The sequence below is a fragment of the Lepidochelys olivacea genome (assembly GCF_965140295.1).
Source record: "Lepidochelys olivacea isolate rLepOli2 genome assembly, chromosome: 8".
NCBI lineage: Eukaryota > Metazoa > Chordata > Testudines > Cheloniidae > Lepidochelys > Lepidochelys olivacea.
The window spans coordinates 21,700,639-21,722,657 of record NC_140418.1 but is presented as its reverse complement, the minus strand read 5'-3'; the positions used below and the strand labels follow the sequence as shown (position 1 = coordinate 21,722,657).

Here is a 22,019-nt window from a genome sequence, read left to right as displayed (position 1 = left end):
CCTAGTAGTGTCTCAGTTACATCCCCAGACACCTCCCAGGAGGGAGAGGGATTAGTATCTTCGTGGTTTTGTTGTTCCTTCCTGATGGCTCATCAAATTTGATGGCCTGTCGTCTGCTGGGTGTCTTCCCAATACATACCCAGTTGTAATTGCATACAAATTGGATAATCACTTCAGTAAATCATAACCTTTCCAATGATACCTTACAACACCCATCTTGCATAAAATATATCTCAGTTTGTCATATTCATATCATAAGTATATTTCCATAAAGAATATGGAGTGAAACGTCACACGCCCATGAAAGAGGTGAAAAACTAGTGGGGAGAATGCTTCTGTTCCATTGTGATAGGTCCAGCACAAGCTTCAGGGCAGCCATTTTGTAGGGGCACTCATTTGTTTGTGAGGAAAATGAAAATGACACTTGCACACACAAGCCATCCATATTTCTAACTGGATGTCAAAGGGCACTCTGAGTAATGGGTATTTGTGGTGAGGGGTTCAATGGGGGCTGGAGGAGGATAAATCATCTCCAGGCTATGGCTTGATAGCAGAATGCTTCAGTGGCCTCTACTGTGTCCCTGTAGGAGCCCCTGTAACATGCACACCCTCTGAGAGGGCTTGGAGGATCAGCACAGTCATAGACTGCCAGCCCCACCCCTCATCCAGCTCATCCCCAACTCCCCACCCTGTGCTGAGGAGCAGAGAACCACAGCGTAGCAGGGAGGGACGGACACCCTGTAGGCAATCTCCAAATCCTGCTGTCCCAGCGCAGTAGAATCACACTATGTCCTGGATGCTTGGTGTCCACTGGATTTGGGGTTAAGTGGTGGCTGGGGCAAAACTGGGGTTAGGATTTACCCTACATCTCTCCAGCATACTCAACAAATCAGAAGAGTCCATTAGCTTAGCATTGCAATGGCTCTGTGCTGATGAGAGAAATCTCTTTTTGTGTTTTTGTAGTCACCGATTCCCACATCTTCACCTCACTGCCCTTTTTGCCTCACCTGAATTGCTCACGTATGAAAAGAGAACTCATCAGGAACTCTTCTTATTATATCTCATGCCCCAACCACCTGCCACCTGTAGTTTGCATCTGGCCACATGGCTCAGAGAGTACATGCTAAACGGCTACCACTCTGTCCCACAAAGCAGAATACAAAATGGCTCTAGGGCAACTGACTATAAAGTAATCTATCAGTTACTTCTTCATCTCATACTAAAGTACAAAGGAACCTGATTCCCAATGCGAAACAAGAGGAAGAGTTGTATTTCCCCAGAACGGCTGCAGGACCCCTCTAGTGTGTCAGCTCTGCCTGGCAGTTACATGATGATAGACGCCGGGGAGCTGTGGTGTTCTATAACCCGATTTATTTAGGAAAAGGAAAGGTTGAGCATCAGACCCGTTGGTCGAATGTGAGCTAGGCAGAAGCTGCCCGGAAGATATTAGGATTGGCCGGAAAACAGCAATTCCTTTTTGTGAAAAATGCTGAGCTTTTGAAATACATTTTTGTTCCAATGAGGAACTGAAAAGAGACATTTCTTGAAAAGACCCACGCATGAGAGACCAAGTCCTACATCCAAATAGCCAGTAGCCTGGTGGAGGAGACACAGCTTCAAGTGCCTGCTCTGCCGGATTCAGAGTGATCCAAGATGAAAAGCTCTGCTCTGAGTCAGGCAAAGCAGTGGTTTGTAACTAGGTCTCCTACATACCAGCTCAGTATCCTGACCACTAGCATATCCCTACCTCCTTCCAAAATGCAAAGCATGGGTTTCAATCTGCAAACAGACATCTTGACCCAAATCTGCCTTTGCAAAGACTTTCGAAAGTTTTCCGATTGTTTTTATTCCAATGCAGAAAAAAAATCGTTTATTTTGAAATCTATTGGCTGTTCTGGGATGTCTGTCTGTCTGTCTCTCTCTGGGTTTGACCAGAAATTCCATCCTGGAGCAGAGAGACCTTCCTGACAAAAATGTCATCTAAGTTGATATATTTCCCTGAAACAACATTTTTTAAAGGAAAAAAGGGTCATCTACCTTTTTCCAGCCAGTCCTAGTAGATATATAAGTATGCTCAGGAGGATGAGAGCTAGGGTTGCCATCCATCCTGGTTGTCACAGAAGTGTTCCTTCAAGGTTTTGTGGTCTGTCTTGCATCACGCTGGGCAAGCCAAACCTGCTGACATTTGGATTGCCCCTGCCAGGTGAAATCAGTGCGTCAGGACATCACAATGCCAGATTGCAATAAGAGGCATGTCTCTTCCCTGCTGTTAAACACCCATGGCTGGCCCCTGTCAGTTGACTCGGACTCAGGCGATGGGGCTGTTTTAATTACAGTGTAGACATTTGGGCTCGGGCTGGAGCCCAGGCTCTGGGACCTGTGAGGAAGAAGAGGAACTTCTGTGCCACAGTTAAACAGCCCTGTAGCCAGAGCCCTACAAGCCCAAGTCAGCTAAAGTGCACCACCACGGGGGTTTAATTGCAGTGTACGCATACTCATGATGTTCTGCTTTTGCATCATGGCAATGCCAAATGTTTCCATTCTGATGTAAGGCTATATCACAACACCCTCTCTAATGTGTAGTCAGGAGTTTATGCCACAACTGCTACATATCAGCTGGGACTTAGGGAGTATGTCTACTCTGCAATATAAGCCTTGAGTGAGTAGAACTCAGGTTAGGAGACCATGGGTTTGTTACCCTAGGGCTTGAGTGTCTACGCTCATTTGTAACCCGAGGTTAGAACTGTTGAACCCTGGCACCCAACCTGGGGCTCTAGCATCTACAGTGCATTATGGGGGCTCAAGTCCAACCACCCGATATCCCAGACTTCCTAGCATGCTCCCAAAACATGACCACCCTAGAAAGTCAGCCTCTGGGACTGTGGGATACTTTAGGTGGACTCCCAGAGCATGAGGCCATTGGAGCTGCATCTACACCGCAAAGCAATCGGACTTTAAACTCTGAGTCCCGGCTCGACTCAGTCTCAGACCTTCCATCATTGTGGGGTCCTGGGACACTGGGTCTGTGCTCTGGGTTAGCACAATTTGTGTGTAGACAGGTTAGGCTTGAGCCTGATTTTGAGCCCTGCACTTTTGTTGCAGTGTACAGTGGTGCAAGTGGAATCCATTTCTTACTGATATGGGGGGAGGACACGGAGGGGCACGTGACCTCCTCACGTGACCCCCCCCACATGACTCCTCCCCACCCTGCCACCAGCATGGGGCCCCCACGCTTTTCCTGTCCCCTCCCCATTATCCACCCCCTGTACCTGGGGAGGGTGGGGCTCTGTCCTCCTCCTGCTGTGCCTTCCGAACCGCAGCAGGGAAAGGAGCAGAACCTGGTGCCACTGGGCAGCCCCACGCCGGCAGCTCCTCCGGCGCAGTTGTACTGCCCCAGCCCTTCCACACAGGGTCTCATCCGTCTCTACAGCAGCAGCCTCACAGAGGACAGGGATGGGGCGAGCTTGGGACAGTACAGCAGCTGCGCCAGAGGATCTGCCAGCGTCGGGCTGCCCAGCGGCCCCACGTTCTGCTCCTTTCTCTGCTGTGGGTCCTGGGAGAACTGCAGGGCTCTCCCAGGAACCGCAGTGGGGAAAGGAGCAGAACCTGGGGCCACCGGGCGGCCCCATGCCGGCAGGATACCAGTGAAAATCACTGGCTCCTAAAGTGGTGTACATGACAGTCCAGCTGCTAATTTCCAATGTGGGTTCTCATTTACTTGAGTGAGAAATAACGTCCAAATACTATTTTACATTTCAGGGACATTTTCTCTTCCTGGCAGTGGATAATTTGAGTAATTCTGGAGTTTAGTCAGAATGTGGAAGAGCTGCAAGGCAGCAGGAGTTGAAAGGCAGTGTTATCCTATTTCTCCTTCTTGTTTGCCTGGCCCGGCTTTTCTGATTTTGTTTTTAAGTCCCTGAACAATTTGGACCTTGGTCCCAGAAGTGCTGTAAGTCCCTTGAAACTCTGTAAAACCAATCTATAAAATCTCCATTCCGGCAGGAGTTTTTGATTATATGAGAGTCAGGAGGGCTTGGGGTGTTTTTGCCAACAATATTTTTTTTCCTCCCTCGTATTTCCGTGACCGAAAGGCTGCGTGTGTGTTAGTGCATGCACGAGAAAATATTTTCACGTGTTGCGTTTGTGCCCTCAAATCTGTGAAACTGGTTTCCTCCACCCAACAGAGCTACTGTGATGTGAACTACCAGGGGACCAGGGTGAGAGAGGAAGGCCTATGAAGATGGACGCCCGTCCTCCCCCTCCCCCTTGCCCCCGGATCAGAAGGGGAACTAACAAACAGGCTCACCCAGAAATATTGGTGGCAGTTTCATTTCCACCCAAGAAGCATTTGGTTATTGTCAAGGAGGAAGGGAAAGGAGGTGAGTTTTTACAGAAACCAGACTGTTGGGTTACTTCCCTAAGTGGGATTCACAAGGGAACATACAACAAAGATAAAGAAACCACAGCCTCAGAGTACACATTCCTTATATTCAAGGCCCTGACAGCACTGTAACAGCTACATCATGAGGCCTGGTTATAGATGAGCACGTGCCCAGTGTGGTGACATTTCTATCACAGTTTGCTCTTGCAGTGTAGATGGAGCCCACTTGAGCCTACTACAAGCTTGACCTTTGGGCAGCTGCAGCAGAGTTTGCGAATGCTTAAAACATGCTTCAATCTTGTCTGCCCTGCAAGACCAAAGCCCAGGTTTTAACTATGTCAGAGACAAGAGTTTGTGACCGAGTCCCCTGACACTGTAGTTATACTGTAGGCTGGACCCTAGTCTACCCAGTGCACATTCTTTCTTGTTGCTGATATGGTTCTAGTGTAGTATGGACAGGACCCTGGCTTGGGTTTAAGTACTATTATCAAAACAACATGTTCAACTGCTACACCTGGAAAAAATAAATAGCAACGTTACATTGACTAGAAATTCTCTCTTTGCCTGTAGGGATAATGGAGCAGTCTAAATGCACCTCCGCTCCTCCATCTATCTGTGTTCTTATATGGCATCTATCATGGTAGTATCTGAGTGCTGGAGAGATGTCAAGGGACGCATGGGGGGGCATGCAAGGTTGTGTGCAACCCTCCCCCACCATTTGCTGCTTTTGCTGCCTGGCTTATACCGAGCATGCTCACACGGACTCCCTCCCACCCCCCACTGCTTGGCTTGTACTGAGCATGCTCACACGGAATGTCCCCCCATTCCTCCTCCCCCACACCATCGGCAGGCATGGGTCATCGGGCTTCTAACTCCCCATCCACCCAAATCAAAGCAGAAATGGAGAGCGAGAGAGCTTCCTTTTACAGTATTTAATGACTGCAGATTCCAGTTGCTCTCTCTAAAAATGTGGATCCAGACACAGCATTCTGTCTCCCCACACTCCTCTACTGACAACAGAAACAAAGTTCAGAGGAGTGGTAATTGCCAGGCAGACATCAGTGATCCCAACAGCTGTGTTTAATCCCTTCTATCAGTACTGATTCTGTCTCAGAAGGTTGCGCAACATGGCGGTGGCTCATATACATGGGGATAGCAGCATCCCTCTCTTCCTACCAGGCTTACCCAGGCAGCCATCATGTGTAAATTGCTACATTGAATTTTCCTGCAAACTGCCTACTCATGGGTAACATAAGACACCCTCTCTCTCTCTTCCCCAGTCAGACATTAAACTCTGTGTGGCAGGCTCCATGTACTACCTGATCGCAGTGCTCTTGAGACGGGTTGGGTGTAATCGCTGCTGCACTAGAACAAGGAGAGGCGTCCCGGCTGCAATCTCAGTCAAGGGTTCCTTTGCTATTAGTAAATTCCACCAGCAAGAGCCATTAACTAAAGTGTTGCTCTGGTCTCTGAGTGGAGAGGAATAATATATGTGAAATCAGAGGGGTCCTGTCAGCTTGATGAAGCCCTAAACCGGACCTCTTTAAATATTGCTCCTTTGATTCTGAACCTTTGAATCCCCTTCCAACAATTGCTGTTTTAATTAATGATACAATGAATATAATATAGTTTGGGTTATTTTAAAAAACTGTGTCTAGCCTTCACAAAAGCTACCAAACCTGACACCCCGAGAGTCTGAAGCCCTCCATGCACTGAAAAGGCACAGCACCAGTGCAAATCTTCCCCTTGTTGTCTCCCCAGGTCTATGTGCCTCAGTCTGGATGGGGTGAGATTCCCACTGGGGATGGGATGGCAGTTCGGTCTCCATGGCTCATTCAGACCTTTGCCGTTCTGCTAAGCTTGCCATCAGTAGGGGTCCTTAGTGCCAGTTCTGGTGGTGTTTTTAGTGAGGTGGCTACCTGCTCACTAGTAAAGGGACAGAGACCCATCAGCCTCCCCAAAGCCGTCAGCTGGAAATGGCTTCCAATGGAAATGCATGCTTCGGGAGCTGCCTATCCTTGTTATTACCAGATGTGTTACCAAGCCAGTAACAAAGATAAGCTTGGCCAAGATTTTCAACCCTGACTAGTGATGACAGTGTCTTGGTTTCGGAGTACCCAGAGGGCAGGTGCTCAGCACCGTCTGAGGATAAGACTCCTTTATGCTGTCTTGAGTTGGGCAGCCCAAAATGGAGACAACCAAACCCCCAAGTCACTTTGGACAGTTTAAGCCAAGGTCCATGCGTTGTCTAATTTTAGATGCAACTCAGTGAGTGAGAGTAAGGAACAAAAGGGCCATGGGCTGAGGAAGGACAGGTCTACAGTCACAGGACTGTAGGATTATTCAATACTGGCATGGGCACATTTTGAGGATCCAAACAAACATTACTTTCAAATATACCACATTAAAATTGGTCCTGAGTCTGAAGGAGGAAACCCTTGTGGACACTTGGCTTCAGGGGATGGAAATACTTCCCCAGCTGTAAGACAATCGTTTGTGAAACTTGAGTATGAACTGCAATTCCCCCCTGACTGCTGAGCTGTTATAACAATTCCTGGGAAACTTCATGAGTGTATTTTTGGTGACTTGTTTGATTGTGCTACATCGTTATGACTGTGCTATCCAAAATAATTCAGGGGAAACCAATAATAATTCTTACTTTAAAAAGTCCAACTTCGTGACCATCCAAGATATGGATAAAGCTGTGCACACAAGTAGAGTCCACTGGTTGTTTTCGGAGCACACAAAGGTAGCTCTAGTTGTTACCATCAACAAGCAGATGCGTGATTTCTTGTTGTGCTGTGCATTTATGGCAAGAGGACCTGGAGGGTGACAACTACAAAAGAGAATCCCTTCTCAACTCTGTTGAGGGAATTAATCAAGTTGACATCTCCCATTTAAATGCCAGTAAAACCCATCCTCCCTATGCTGAAACACTGTTGAGGGTCTGACTTGAAATGACGAAGGCTGGGAAATTCAAATTTAAACTGAGTATCAAGGTTAATAGATTTAACATGAGACCTGTCAGCTTTATTTTATTGTGAGAACACAGTCACTGCAGTCTCCCTTCCTACTTCCTTCTTGTGAACTGGCAGGGCCTAGAAACCTACAAGAATCCAACAAAAAAACACCGCAGTGACAACACAGCATCCATGGCAGCAACCCTACAAAAACCAATCACTGGCTCACATATAACTCATGTAACCAGCCCCAAACCCACAAGTAACCCTACATTTACACTCTACCATGTGCAGCCAAGTGGCTACGAGCAACCCTACAATAATGCATTTTCTGCTTATATATAATGGACGCAACAAAATTGCTAAGGAAATACATTGCCATTCTAAGCGCCACACTTGCACTTAGGAGTGCAGCAAAAATGAAAACCCTTTGTGGGGCCAGTAGGAAATGTCACAAGGTAAACACAAGATTGGCCCTGCACTGACTGTCCAATCCAAAGACACTGAAAAGGCTCCATTATGGTCCTCCCCATGAACTCCATCTGAACGAGTTTACTTGTAGGAAGAATCACTTTGAATAGCTGGTACCTTACTTCCCAGCCTCTTCTGTTTTCAGTTTTTCAATCCCCATGTAATTGCTATTAGTTTTATTACTGGAATGGTTGCAGTGTCTGAATATCAATGCGTGTGTATATATAAGAAAATTCCAACAGCATCCCTGTTTTAATCTGCTCTCTGGATTGTAGAGGCATTTTTGCAAAAGCCTCTGATCCTGCAGCGATCCCACTGAGATTACTTCTTGAATAGAAATACCGCTAACAGGCCCGATGAGGAGGAAATTCTCTATCCCTCAGTCATGTGCATTTCCTGCCCTGTGGCTGCGTCCCCGGTGTAAATTGTTCCCACGTGAGCCCACCATGCGGAGGGTCAGTAACCCAAAGTGGACGAGAGCGGAATGTGGGAAATGATTTACAGCCTTAGAGCCAAGTCCCTAAACCCCAGGCAGCCTATTAACCCAGCATGTGCGTGGGGGAATAGATGCAGTGCGCAGGGTTGGAGTCAAACACTTTTACCCTTCTCTTTCAAATCGGGGTGCCCCTGCTGCACCACAGCTGGTGGCTTTATACTGCAGGAATTCCTTACTGGTACAAGTTTCTTTTCTGCAGGTGAAATGGGACAATTAAGCTAAATAGAGCTGAGCTGGGAATGCGTGCTGCTGTGACAGAGACTGCTTCCCTTTTGCTCCTTTGCTCTCTCCCCAACTTCCAATGCACTCTGTTCCTCCCCCACATCTTCTTCCCCGTGGGCCTAGTCTACACTTAAAACTTAGATTGACATAGCTAATTCTTCAGGAAGAATCCCCCTCTCTGAGTGCTGTCGGCTCTGCTGACCTAACCCCCGGTAAAGGCGCAGCGATGCTGATGGAAGAATGCTTCCATCAGCCTAGCTGCCAGCACTCAGGGAGACGGAGTTAGAGAAACCCTTCCATCGCTGTCATCTGTGTCTGCACTGCAGAGTGATGCAAGCATGGCTCCAGCACTGTAGCGATGCTGCTATGGTGTTCGTAGTGTAGACATGGCCTCAGTCTTCTCAGTGTCGCTTTCCTCCTTCGATGACACACAAATGGTTGCAGGGTGAGATGCAAAAGCTTTACACTCCCCAAAAGCTAGCCAATCTGCTTGAGAGTAGGAACTGTTAAGAGCAGAATGTGGCTGCACAAAGGAGATGGCTCCCTTAAGCCTGCTGAAGAGGGAATGTAGTGCTGCTGTATGAAATTCATGGTGGGCTGAGGTATAGATAATGCAATGAGTCCAATTATGTTCCTATCCACTTTATTCCAGCCAAACCCCTGGTATTTTGGGTGTACAAGCAAGACAGGATCCCGTCCATTGTTATTAATGTAATAATACATCGCTCTCAGATAGCACCTTTCATCTGTTGCTCTCCAAGCATTTTACAAGGGATATAAGTGTCATCGTTCCCATAGGGTGAAACTGAGGCAAAAAGAGGTGAAGTGACTTGCCCAAAGTTACACAGCAAGCCACTAGCAGTCAATAATAAAACCCTTGTCTCCTGAGTTCCAGTCCAGTGCACTGTCCTCTGGACCAGTGACCAAGTGGCTCTTTAATGTGTCTCCTCTGGCTCTTTGCAGCACATGATATTCAAACACTGTGTGATTTCATTATTAGCCAATCAGGATGCTTTCCCTACGTTATTAACCAATTGTAAGTCGATAAAATAATAATACTCGATCAATCATTTTGCTGTGAGAATAAAATATATATATCTATCAAAACTATTTCCCCTGTGATACTGTTTAAATATTAATATACAGTCCTATAATAAATGAAACAATGAATTCACACGACTGTGGCTCTTTTGGGTAATGCTGATCACTAATTTGGCTCCTGAACCACTGAGTTCTGAGTGTCACTGCTCTGGACTATCATGCTGTCTCATACTATGAATTATTCATAATAATGTATACAATAACACAGATGTGCATGGCACTTCACCAGCAAATAAACAACTAGATCCCTCCTTTAGGAGTTTATGATCTACATTTATTTCTTATTTAGTTAATTTCTTTTTGACTTATAAACTGGATCTGACCCAGCTATAGTTGATGGGTTAGGGTTAGGGTTAGGGGGAAGTGTACAAGAGAACAAAAGAAAGTCCTGAGATGTGCTTTATTGTATAGTACACATCTTGTTACTTCCTGGGCTTTACAAATATTAATTAATTATATTTGCATATAAATATTTGAGAACAGTGTCCACTCCAGAAAGAACTCTGGGTCACGGGTCAGGTCAATGATCATAGAATCATAGAATATTAGGGTTGGAAGAGACCTCAGGAGGTCATCTAGTCCAATCCCATGCTCAAAGCAGGACCAACACCAACTAAATCATCCCAGCCAAGGCTTTGTCAAGCTGGGCCTTAGAAATCTCTAAGGATGGAGATTCCACCACCTCCCTAGGTAACCCATTCCAGTGCTTCACCACCATGATGTAAGGCACGGCCCAAAAGCAGTGAGTTCTGAAGATGATTTTGATGATTTATTCTTTAAGCACTGTTTTTCAGAGTTGCACCAGTACGACTTCACATTCTATTCTGTTCAGTTTCTTGTACTGGGTCCATCACTGTAGTATCTGACGACTCAGTATCAGTGTATAGTTTCAGGGTGCAGAGGGATATGTATTAGTTAATCTTGTTTCAGAGGGATCCTTGAGGATTTCTGTGGGTGTTCAGGGCACAATGTGGCTGTCTGGTCGAGGACTCACAATCCCTTTTGTAGAGCTTTGGTGGAGAGCTAAAGCTAAAGGGGAACGATCAATGAATTTTAGCTCTCACAGGGGCAGACAGTGTTGTCAACTCTCATGATTTTAACATGAATCTTGTGCTATTTGGTGGTTTTTCTCAAGTCCAGGGCCTGGAGGCAAGTGATTAGGTGAGGATCTCAGCTTTCCTTATAAAATAAAATATAAAAGAGTACCGATCCCTTGAGTTTCCAGAGGAAAGCTTAAAAACTTGACATGTGTTCACCCTAACAGCTCATTAAGCAGAAGACAGAGAAAAAGGACTCAAACATTCTTTTCTAAAAATACCCAAACCCATGATTTTTGCATGCTTCAAGTGGGCACTGTTGGGGAAGAGGTTACATTACAGCTGGTGGAATGATTCCGCAGACAGAAGCCCGTCACAGTCAGCAAAACCTCTTCCTCAAGAATTAGTGTCTACAATGAGAAAGAAATGTAAGAATCAGAATGTAGACAGGTTGGGAATCATTCCAATTTGAAAACCCTGGGTGTACAGCATTATTTCCCCAAGATATACCTCGCTCCCAGGAGCCATTCTTAGAGCCCTTCTCTGACACTAGTGTATGGTAAGGGAGAAAGCTGGACTGAAGTTAACCTTTGTTTGCGAGGATCCAGATAGTTTCCCTGCCCCTGACATTAAACCCTAACCTGAACTGTTTGTAGTACATGTGTGTGTGATTTCCATAGAAACAAGTGTGCAGGAGATTGCTTTTTGTGTGTGTTTATTTTTTATTGGAAACTTCATTTCCCCTCTAATGATGGAATCTGAAACACAGCAGCCTTGTGTTAGCCTAGGAGCACCCCGACTGAGACAGACTAGAAACAGCAGTGACACTGACTAACCTTCCTCTGCTCTCTCCTCCTGAGTGGCGTGTGCAAATGAAACTAGCAGTGTGTAAATGTTGCACGTACATTGGATCCTTTACAGTTCTCTCAGCTGCAATGAAGATGTTGTTAGTGACACAGATAAGGACATTTGTTTTAATAAAACCATGCTAGCCAGCTTTATAAATACCACAAAGAACTGCAGCCAGCCCAAAGGATCTGTGTTTAGCACTCTGCGTAGCAGGCAGGAAACTCAGGCTCAATGTCCTTTCTCTTACTCCCTAAATTAGTTAAGGGTTGCCAACAAGGTGTCTTGCTCAGCAGTAAGAAGAACTAGGAGTACTTGTAGCACCTTAGAGACTAACAAATTTATTTGGGCATCAGCTTTCATGGGCTACAACCCACTTCATGAGATGCATGGAGTGGAAAATACAGTAGGAAGATAGATAGATAGATATACAGAGAACAAGAAAAGATGGGGGTTGCCTTACCAACTCTAATGAGACAAATCAATTGAAGTGGGCTATTATCAGCAGGAGGGAAGATCACTTTTGTAGTGGTAATCAGGACGGCCCATTTCAAACAGTTGACGAGAAGGTGGGAGTGACTCTTCTGGCCAATCTGAGTCTAATGCTGGTGATCTCAAAAGGGAGTGCAATCCTGCCCTTTCCATCTGAAGGCAGGTACCAATGGCACCAAGCCGTAATACGTTGTGGGGTCTCTGCTGTAGCGCAACACAATCCCAATTCAACCTGGATGCTGCAGGGTGGGGTACAAGTGCCTGTTGATAATGCAGATTCATCTCCCTGCAATGACCTCTGTGTGGCTGCTAAAGCCTTCTGCTTTAACAGCATTTTATTTTTTCCCTTGCAGATAATTTGACCCAAGTAACCATCTTTCCACTAGCTATAGGCTGACATACACTAAGGACCCAATCCTGCACCCTTGGAAAGCAGTGGCAAAGCTCCCAATCATTTCAGCAGGACCAAGCCCATAACACGCTCCTCACCCTAATGCAGCAATGCCTGTGTATTAATGAATACTCCTGTTCTGGGCTGAGTTGTGGGAAAAGAGCCCAGGGACCTACGATTGAGTTTGCTAGTTTAGAATGTAAGTGCGCTCCAGTTAGTTTTGGGTGCCTTGCGTCAGGACTCCGTGTCTATGTGAAAGTGATGGGTGCTGCAATAGTTGCAGAGAAGTCCAAAACTCTTTTAATATTGACAGGTTTCAGAGTAACAGCCATGTTCGTCTGTATCCGTAAAAAGAAAAGGAGGACTTGTGGCACCTTAGAGACTAACCAATTTATTTGAGCATGAGCTTTCGTGAGCTACAGCTCACTTCATCGCAGTGAGCTGTAGCTCACGAAAGCTTATGCTCAAATAAATTGGTTAGACTCTAAGGTGCCACAAGTCCTCCTTGTCTTTTAATATTAACACTCTCTTGGGTCTGTGTCTAGCTCCTCCACGCCACAGAAGAGCTCTAGCAGCAGCTGCAGAAACTGAAACCACACAGAGCTCCATGGCCTCTGACATCAGGCTTCTAAGTATGTTTCCTTATCAGGAGGCCAACCAGCAAACAAAGACCAGCATCCTGCAGGCAGTGACTACCCTGTGACCCTGCTCATTGATCTTGTGTGCCCTACTCTCCCGACAAAAACTAATTGCCCCCAACAAACCAAAGAAGGGAACAGAACAAAATGCCATTTCACTCCAGAATAGCCTCTTCCTATGATTGCACATCTTTCCCCTTCCCCCACCTACTTTGCTGGGGGCGGTTGTGGGGAAGAGAGTCCTCTGCCAGAAACCAAAGGATCCCTCTCATTTGGACTCCTGTTCACGCTGTCACTTTCATCCTGGAGGTCTCACTGGGCAGTCTTCATCTATCAGGGCACTGAGGACTGGACAGGGTTCCCCTCAGGGCTGGTTGGCATTGGTCCTTAATGGAGGGTACTATGCAGCAGCACAAGACATCTCATTGCCTTACTGGGGTGGTCGGTATGTTTCTTTTGCAGGGGTATTTTTTTGTCTGGGTTGTCCAGGGCAAATGAAAGCATGACGGAGAGAGCTAGGAACCAACAGCTAAACCTGCACTTTGGTCAGTTAAACTCCAATTAATTCTCCTCCAATTAATTCTCCTCAAGGTAGACCTGATGGGCCTAATTAGTGGGTTAGAATGGGCTGGGGGAGGGCTAATGGGCAAATTGGCCCATTAACACAGGAGGGATGAGAAGGCACAGGAAGGATGGGCATGGGAGAGAGAGGCAGGGTAGCAGAGCTAGAACCAGGAAGAATTTCTGGGTAGAAAGATCTCTTCCCTCTTCTCAGCAGAGAATTGAGGAGAAACTGCAAATCATTAGGAGCAGGATGCTGTCCTGTCACAGAGAAACAGGGGATGGGAATCAAACTCAAGTCTCCTGCATGGCAGTTGCAGACAGCCCTGGCTTTGCCTGCTAGCCCAGGGTGAATGAGAGACCAGGAATGGAAACTGAAAGTGGAGCTCTCTGATGGAAATGTAGAGCACAGATACAAAACCTGCAGGCTAGTTGGCAAATCATTGTGCTCTATAATAAATCATAGGCTGGTGGGTTCCCACACTGTCGCTAGCTCCCAGGGAAGTAGACATGGAAGGTCTCAGTCTGGATTCTTCTCCTGATTTGAGACCGAGCACTGCTCAGTGAGCAGCACTTCTGACTTTCGCCCTTCATGCCTGTTGGATGCTCCTCCAGTGGAAAGCCTACCCTGACTGTTTCCTTGCACAATACATCTGTAGTGTCTCCCTGCCTGAATGTATGGCACCTGACTGTTCTCCTCACTTTTTTCAGTGATATGTAACCTGAACAGAAAAAACTCAACAGGCCAGATTCTCATCTCAGTTACACTGAAGTAAATGAGAGTAAATCCATTCACTTCAAGCCAGTTATGCTGCATTTACACCCAGACAACTTGGCTAAAAACAGGCATTGTGGCACTTTTTCTAGCCTGGGCTGTGCCATTTGGGGTTCTAAAATGTTATCCTTTATGGGAAATGCATGGACCTTGTTACTTCAGTAATGGTCATACTAAAATTATGTAGCTGGATGAACGGATGGGAGAGGGATAAAAAAAATCACTTGTTTTTTAATTCTCCGCTGCAAGATAAATCTAGGGTAAAAGTTTCAAATGTACCCAAGTGACTTAAGAGTCTAAATTCCATTTTCAAAATTGGGCAATAGTTCACTCATCAAGAGTAAGTAATTTTTATTTGACAATATGTGGAACAAAATTGATTTTACCCTAATCTGCACCATGAAGGGTGGAGCAAGTAGATTTTCTGCTTGAGCAGATAAATGTCCCTGAGTTTTGCAATGGGGAGCAGAAGAGTCTGTGAAAAGGATGTCAAGGCCAAAGGTGACCAAGTTATAGTATTGTCTGTTTGGCCTAATCTATCAAACCAACATTACAGCCAGCTAAGCAACGGGTGCAACTCTGAAAAGCTGGGCCACTGATGGTCTAGCAGACAGAATGTAACATGACACGATGCAACCCTACAGGAGGTGAGTGACCTAGTTCTGAAATATAAACAGAATAAAAGTAATGACCTGGAATTCATGGGTAGAGCACATGTAACACCCAGATAAATAATATCCCAGCAATGGGGCCTGTTTTTCCAGGCCCTGGCTTTGTGTGGTGATTGCACCATATCAGCCCTTGGGGGCTTTTCTGCAGAGATCTCTAGCAATCACCATCTTAAATGAGCAAGAGGTTGGCATCTGCCACAAGGATATAAAAAGATTTCCATGTGAGGCAAAGCTCTGCTTGCTGATGATATCATGGTTTCAGTCACGGTGATCTTCCATGCTTGGTTGGAGCACCCACTCCAACATCCTGCTTGCTCCCTGCTTTGTTAGCAATTTTTTTTTTTTTTTTTTTGGTTGTGCTTTCAGCCAGGAAACCCAGGCACTCTGAACCTGCTGATCTACAGCTCAGATCTCATCCTGACATATAGCTCGACGTAAGGACACTTCCTCCCTATCCCCAGAAGGGATGGTAGAGATCAGACAAGGCTTGGAAAAGTTCCAAGAGGGGAAAGTAAAATCTAAATGTTGCCATCAAGATTTGGAAACAGCTGTTGCAGGATTTTAAAGGGACACGGAGGCCTAACGATCATCAAATCCTTACATCACAATATCATGACTCTACAGCACAATTTCACCTCATATTGTGAAGGCAAAATGTAACATGGTACCAGATTTAAAATGTGGATGGTCCCATGATATTTGGCAGTGAGTTTTGTACCACAGGCCTAACTGGACCTTTGTCGCTACTGTGATGAGCTCCTGGGGAAAGTCCTCTGGATTCCTGATTTTTTTTATTTTATTTTTTTAAAGGTAAATTTCATAGTGACAAAAGCTGTGCCACTGACAGACCTAGAGGCTGAAGTCCTCGATTTACCCAAAAGAGAGGTACAGTACAGGCAGTGGTAGTGGAAGTTTCTCCACCACTGGCCTCCAACGTATCTTAATCCTGACCCAGAGGGAACCCAGGAGAGATCAGTCTTCATGACCATTGGCCTCTCTGCTGAGATTGCCAATACAGTAAAGGTACAGATTACTATCATTTGTGGTGGTGGTTTCAGTGACATAAAAACCCATCCACTGAAGCTTAGAATGAGGGCAACAGAATTTATTTCACATAAGCTACTGAACAGCCATCACATGCTAACATCTTCCAAAACAAGCCTGCTAAAAGAAGGTGCTGGCAAGTTACATTTATTCTTCTTCTTCGCCATCACCTTGTCCAGACAATCAGGGTCAGTGGCTCTCATTCTTCATCTCCAACAGTTCCAGTGTTGTGTGTCTTCCACGATGACAACAATGTTCTTCATGTCTTTCTTCAGCATCTTGAACCATTTCCTGGGTCTTCTTATGGCCTTTGTTCTGTGACTACTATTTCTTGTATTCTCTGGCCAACATATTATGTGCTTTGTCATATCACATGACCCAGCCATCTCAACTGATACTGCCTTGGCTTTTCTGTGATGGGGTCTACCCACATCATGGATCGTACCATTTTACTGTGTAGCCTATCAGCTCTCATCTTACCCAGCATCCACCTGAGCAGTCTCATTTCAAAATATTTATATGTCTACTTAATTCTATTAATCTCTCCTCATAAACCAATCCTTCGGTTGGTTTGATTGCTCGTCTCTGAATTCTCTATTATATGTTATTAAGAAGAAGAATTTATTTATTATTTGTATTGCAGTAGCACTGATGAGACCCAGTCATAGGCCAGGACCCCATTGTGCTAGGTGAAACACCAACAGACCCCAGTCATCAGCGGGTGGAATTGAACCTGTGACCTCTGGAGCTTAGTGCATGAGCCTCAAGCCAATGGGCTGTTAGCTAAGGCTGTAGAGCAGACTCATTTATCTCTCTCTCTCTCTCTAAGTGGTCTCGGTGCCACTAGATGGGACAGAACACCACACCCAGGAGGTGTGTAGGTAACACTAGGCACTGTACAAACACAGAATAAAAAGATGGTCTCAGTGTCAAAGAGTTTATAATCTCAGTTGATTGCATTTTGTTGATATCTTTCATATATTGAAGTGCTCAGAACTGAGGGCATGGCTACACTTGCAGATGTAGAGCGCTTTGAGTTAAACCCGCCTTCGGAGAGCGCAGTAGGGAAAGCGCTACTGTCTGTCCACCCTGACAGGAACAACCGCACTGGCATGGCCACATTTGCGGCACTTGCAGCGGCATTGGGAGTGGTGCATTATGGGCAGCTATCCCACAGAGCACCTCTTCCCATTCTGGCACTGTGGCTTGTGGGAAGGGGTGGGGTGCAGGGCATTCTGGGTCCTGTCCCAATGCCCTGTGATGCATCAGTTCGCATCCCAGCAATCCCTGTGCTTCCATCCGCTTTTGGCGCCATCTTTCCACGTTTTTTGTACTGCGTGCTCTGTCTTCCCTTTCGGTCTGCGGGAATGGAGCCCGAACAGCTGAGGAGTATGCTGATGAGTCTCGCCAGCATGTCACGTTTGGCAGTCAAGTTATTCCTTATGATCCAAAGTGACAGCGATGGCTCCAACGATGAGATCGACTCGAGTAACGCATATGACACAAGTTTGCTTGTGGCATTCACAGACATGCTCACCACCGTGGAATGCTGCTTTTGGGCTCAGGAAACAAGCACTGAGCAGTGGGATCACATCGTCATGCAACTCTGGGATGACGAGCAATGGCTGCAGAACTTTCAGATGAGAAAAGCCACTTTCATAGGACTGTGTGGAGCTCGCCCCCACCCTGTGGCGCAAGGACACGAGATTGAGAGCGGCCCTGATGATGGAGAAGCGGGTGGCTATTGCAATCTGGTAGTTGGCAACTCCAGACAGCTACCAATCAGTCACTAACCAGTTTGGAGTGGGAAAGCCAACTGTTGGAATTGTGTTGATGCAAGTTTGCAGGGCCATTAATCGCATCCTGCTCAGAAGAACCGTGACTCTGGGTAACATGCATGACCTTGTGGATGGCTTTGCACAAATGGGTTCCCCTAACTGTGGAGGGGTGATAGATGGTACACATATTCCAATTCTGGCACCAGCCCACCTAGCCTCCAAGTACGTTAATCGGAAGGGGTATTTCTCTATGGTTCTCCAGGCACTTGTGGATCACCGCGGGCGTTACATTGACATTAACTCAGGCTGTCCCAGAAAGGGTGCATAATGCATGCATCTTTCAGAACATTGGCCTGTTCAGGAAACTGCAAGCCGGGACTTTTTTCCCAGACCAGAAGATCACGTAGGGGAAGTCAAAATGCCCGTTGTGATCCTTGGAGACCCCGCTTACCCTTTAAACCCTACACAGGGAGCCTTGACAGCAGCAAGGAACAGTTCAACAACAGGCTGAGCTGGTGCAGAATGACTGTGGAGTGTGCTTTTGGCCGTTTACAGGGCCGCTGGCACTCTCTGCATGGGAAGCTGGACCTGGCCAATGACAGCATCCCTGCCATTATAGCCACGTGCTGTACCCTCCGTAACATTTGTGAAGGGAAGGGTGAACAATTCACTCAGGCATGGAACTCGGAAGTTCAACACCTGGAGGCTGAATTTGAACAGCCAGAGGGCAGGGCTATTAGAGGAGCCCAGTGCGGGGCTGCAAGGACTAGGGATGCCTTGAGGGAGCAATTTGAGGCTGAAAGCCACCAGGAATGTCTGGTGCCCTGCACGGGAGTGAGGCGCAGTGGTTCCAGTGTTAGTAGGAATCTGTGTTTGCTACGCTGACTTGCAGCACCTGCTTCTTTCCTGGGCTAAGGTATCTTTTACTTTATGCAATAAAAAAGAATGTTTTCAAAGCCAAAAAATTCCATTTATTGAAAAGAAAATTCATTTATTGCAAAGAAACACAACTGCTTGGGAAACAGAAAGGGCAAAAGGGTGGGGTGGGGAGGGGAATGGTACAATCACATGGTACAATTTGCGTATGTCCTGTTATCATACTCAGCCTTCCTGTCTGGAGTGCTGTGCAATGAGTGCTGCACTTCAGGATGGCTACACTGCATGGTGATGGTGGTTGAGTGCAGAGGGTAATAAGGGTCGTAGTTTTCAGGGCTGGGTGGTGAAGCTTCCGGGGTTGGAGGCAGCTGGTGGCGGTAAGAACCCGGATGTTGGGGAAAGTGGGTTGGAGGTGAAATGGGGGCACAAGGGAAAGAGTTTTGGGCTGGGGGGGGGGGTCTGGCACAGTAGTGCTCCGCCTGCATGGCTACGAGCGCCTGGATCGAGTCTGCTTGGCGCTCCATTATGCTTATCAGCCGATCCGTGCTTTGCTGCCGGAGCTCCGTGCTTTTGTGCCGGCGCTCCTCACTCTGCTGGTGGATCCTCCTTTCACTGTCCCGCCACTCCTGCACTTTTTGATTTTCATTACTTGAATGCTACATTACTTCATGCAACATGTCTTCCTTGCTTCTGTGTGGCCTCTTTCTGATTCTTTGGAATCTTTTGGCCGGTGATAATACAGATGGCTGAGATCTCAAGGTTGCATCTGTAGAGGCAAAATGCAACACTTAACAGAGGCAGCATTGTTCAAACCAGACAGAGCAAAGATTCCCCCGTACTTAAGGGAAAGAACAGTCTACAAAATAGCATAATTTGGCCTGTCCCAAAGCGAGCACACATAACCCATGGGAGCCCCAAAATGGTGAGTAAGCACAGTCAAGCATGACTGATTGTTTCATGGCTGTACTGTCCTCTGGGTTTCTGTGCCTTGGGGAGAGCCAACAGTGGCAGGGGACCCCTATACTGAACACTGTCCCCACATTTTCCACAGGAGTTCATCCTAGAAGATATCTCACTGCTGAGGGTGAACTGGGAAGCAAGGGAGGGTCTTCTACTGCAAGACGGATTCCGCCCTGGCCCATATGCAGCTTGCCTGTGTGCAGCAATGGTCCCCCTGCCCCTCACGGCACAATGGCGTGGACAAGTTAGCCTTACTGGGTCAAGGAACACAATGGCTCTCCCAAGAAACCCGCACAAGCGCATTGCCCAAGTTCTGGATGAGACCTTTGAAGAGATCACTGAGGCCGATTACCACGATGTGAGAGAGCACATCAACGCCCTATTCCGCATCTAGGCATGCACGCAGCCCTAAACCTCTACACCCCAAGAGCCCGCACCGAATAACTTCCTTCCCAAAATATAAGCCGCTTACCGGGAACGTCCTCTGGTGTTTGTCCTTCCCCAAGCACCGGCCACCATGACTGGCTACCTTCCTCCTGACTTGAGAACAGCTCCTGGCTGCATGCATCTAGGGATTCCGGGGTGTCTTCCTTAGCCTCATCACCCTCGCTCCTGCTTTGCTGCTTCTCCTCCTCCTGCTGCCTTAATGAACTGGGCTCTGAAGTGTCCATGGTGGTGGGGTGGGCTTGGAGTGGAGGTGGGGTGGGCCCCAAGTATTGCGTCCAGCTCTTTGTAGAAACGGCAGGTCACAGGGGTAGCACCAGAGTGGCTGTTTGACTTGCTGCTTTGTGGTCGGCATTCCGCAGCTCCTTCACTTTAATCCTGCACTGCAGTGTGTCCCGGTCATGGCCCCTTTCCATCATGTCCCTTGATATCTGCCCAAAGGTATTGTAATTCCTATGGCTGGAGCGCAGCTGGGACTGGACAGCTTCCTCCCCCCAAACCCTGATGAGGTCCAGCACCTTGCCATTGCTCCATACTGGGGATCGCCTGGCACGTGGAGGCATGGTCACCTGGAATGATTCGCTGAGAGCACTCCACGCCTGGCTGAGCAAACAGGAAGGGGATTTTCAAAATTCCCAGATAATTTAAAGAGCAGGTCTGATGGTTGGTCACCTGAGGGCAGGGCAGTAGAGTTCAAAGTGATGACCTGAGTGGCTAGAACAGGCATTTTGGGACACTTCTGGAGGCCAATCAGAGTGCACTAACAGACCAAGGCGTCCACACTGGCGCTGCGGCGGTCCAGAGGGGGCGCACAAAAGGTTATTCCACTCGCCGAGTTGAAGTACCAGGAGTGCTCTAGGTACGGAGTCAGAGCGCTCTACGTGCCTTGCCAGTGTGGACGAGTAGTGAGCTAGTGCACCCAGGGCTCCTTTAATGCGCTGTAACTCGCAAGTGTAGCCAAGCCCTAAGGAAAGTGTCCAAAGGACTTTTAAAAGTGAGAATAACTTAACAAGGATTGCAGTGGATTCACCATCACTGGCAATTTTTAAATCAAGAGTGGAGGTTTTTCTAAAAGATCTGTACAAGTTCAAACATGAAAGAATTCAGGGAAGCTCTATGGCCTTGGTATACAGGAGGTCAGACTAGATGATCACACTGGTTTCCTCTGGCTTTATCATCTAAGACTCTGTGATGAACCCATATATCTTGGTAAATCCAGCAAATGAAAGAACATGAAAGGAAATACTGAGATCATGAGGAGATATTTAAAAGCATAGAACATGCATAACTTGGCCAAACGACAGCATAAAGGGACTGGTGGAACATAACTGATTTTAAATGTTTGAGAGAGACAAGGTGGGTGAGATAATATCTTTTATGGGACCAACTTCTGCGAGTGGATGGGACAAGCTTTTGAGCTTCACAGAACTCTTCTGCATGTCTGGAAGGGTTAGAATCATAGAATATCAGGGTTGGAAGGGACCTCAGGAGGTCATCTAGTCCAACCCCCTGCTCAAAAGCAGGACCCATCCCCAATTAAATCATCCCAGCCAGGGCTTTGTCAAGCCTGACCTTAAAAACTTCTAAGGAAGGAGATTCCACCACCTCCCTAGGCAACGCATTCCAGTGTTTCACCACCCTCCTAGTGAAAAAGTTTTTCCTAATATCCAACCTAAATCTCCCCCACTGCAACTTGAGACCATTACTCCTTGTCCTGTCCTCTTCCACCAGTGAGAACAGTCTAGAACCATCCTCTCTGGAACCACCTCTCAGGTAGTTGAAAGCAGCTATCAAATCCCCCCTCATTCTTCTTTCCGCAGACTAAACAATCCCAGTTCCCTCAGCCTCTCCTCATAAGTCATGTGTTCCAGACCC

General features: G+C 46.9%; 1 protein-coding gene across 2 annotated transcripts in view; it reads right to left on the bottom strand.

Annotated features, from left to right (window-relative positions):
• ADRB2 (adrenoceptor beta 2) overlaps window positions 1-22,019 on the bottom strand; it is a 62,463-nt gene that overhangs the window by 9,396 nt on the left and 31,048 nt on the right. The window contains exon 2 of one of the 2 annotated variants that reach the window (XM_084636382.1): window positions 19,236-19,506. The exons of the other annotated variant lie outside the window; for it this stretch is intronic. Within the exon in view, the coding sequence (XP_084492508.1) occupies window positions 19,397-19,506 (110 nt within the window). The 3' untranslated portion in view covers window positions 19,236-19,396. Of the gene's footprint in view, window positions 1-19,235; window positions 19,507-22,019 lie in introns of those variants that run through there. 2 annotated transcript variants of the gene reach the window in all.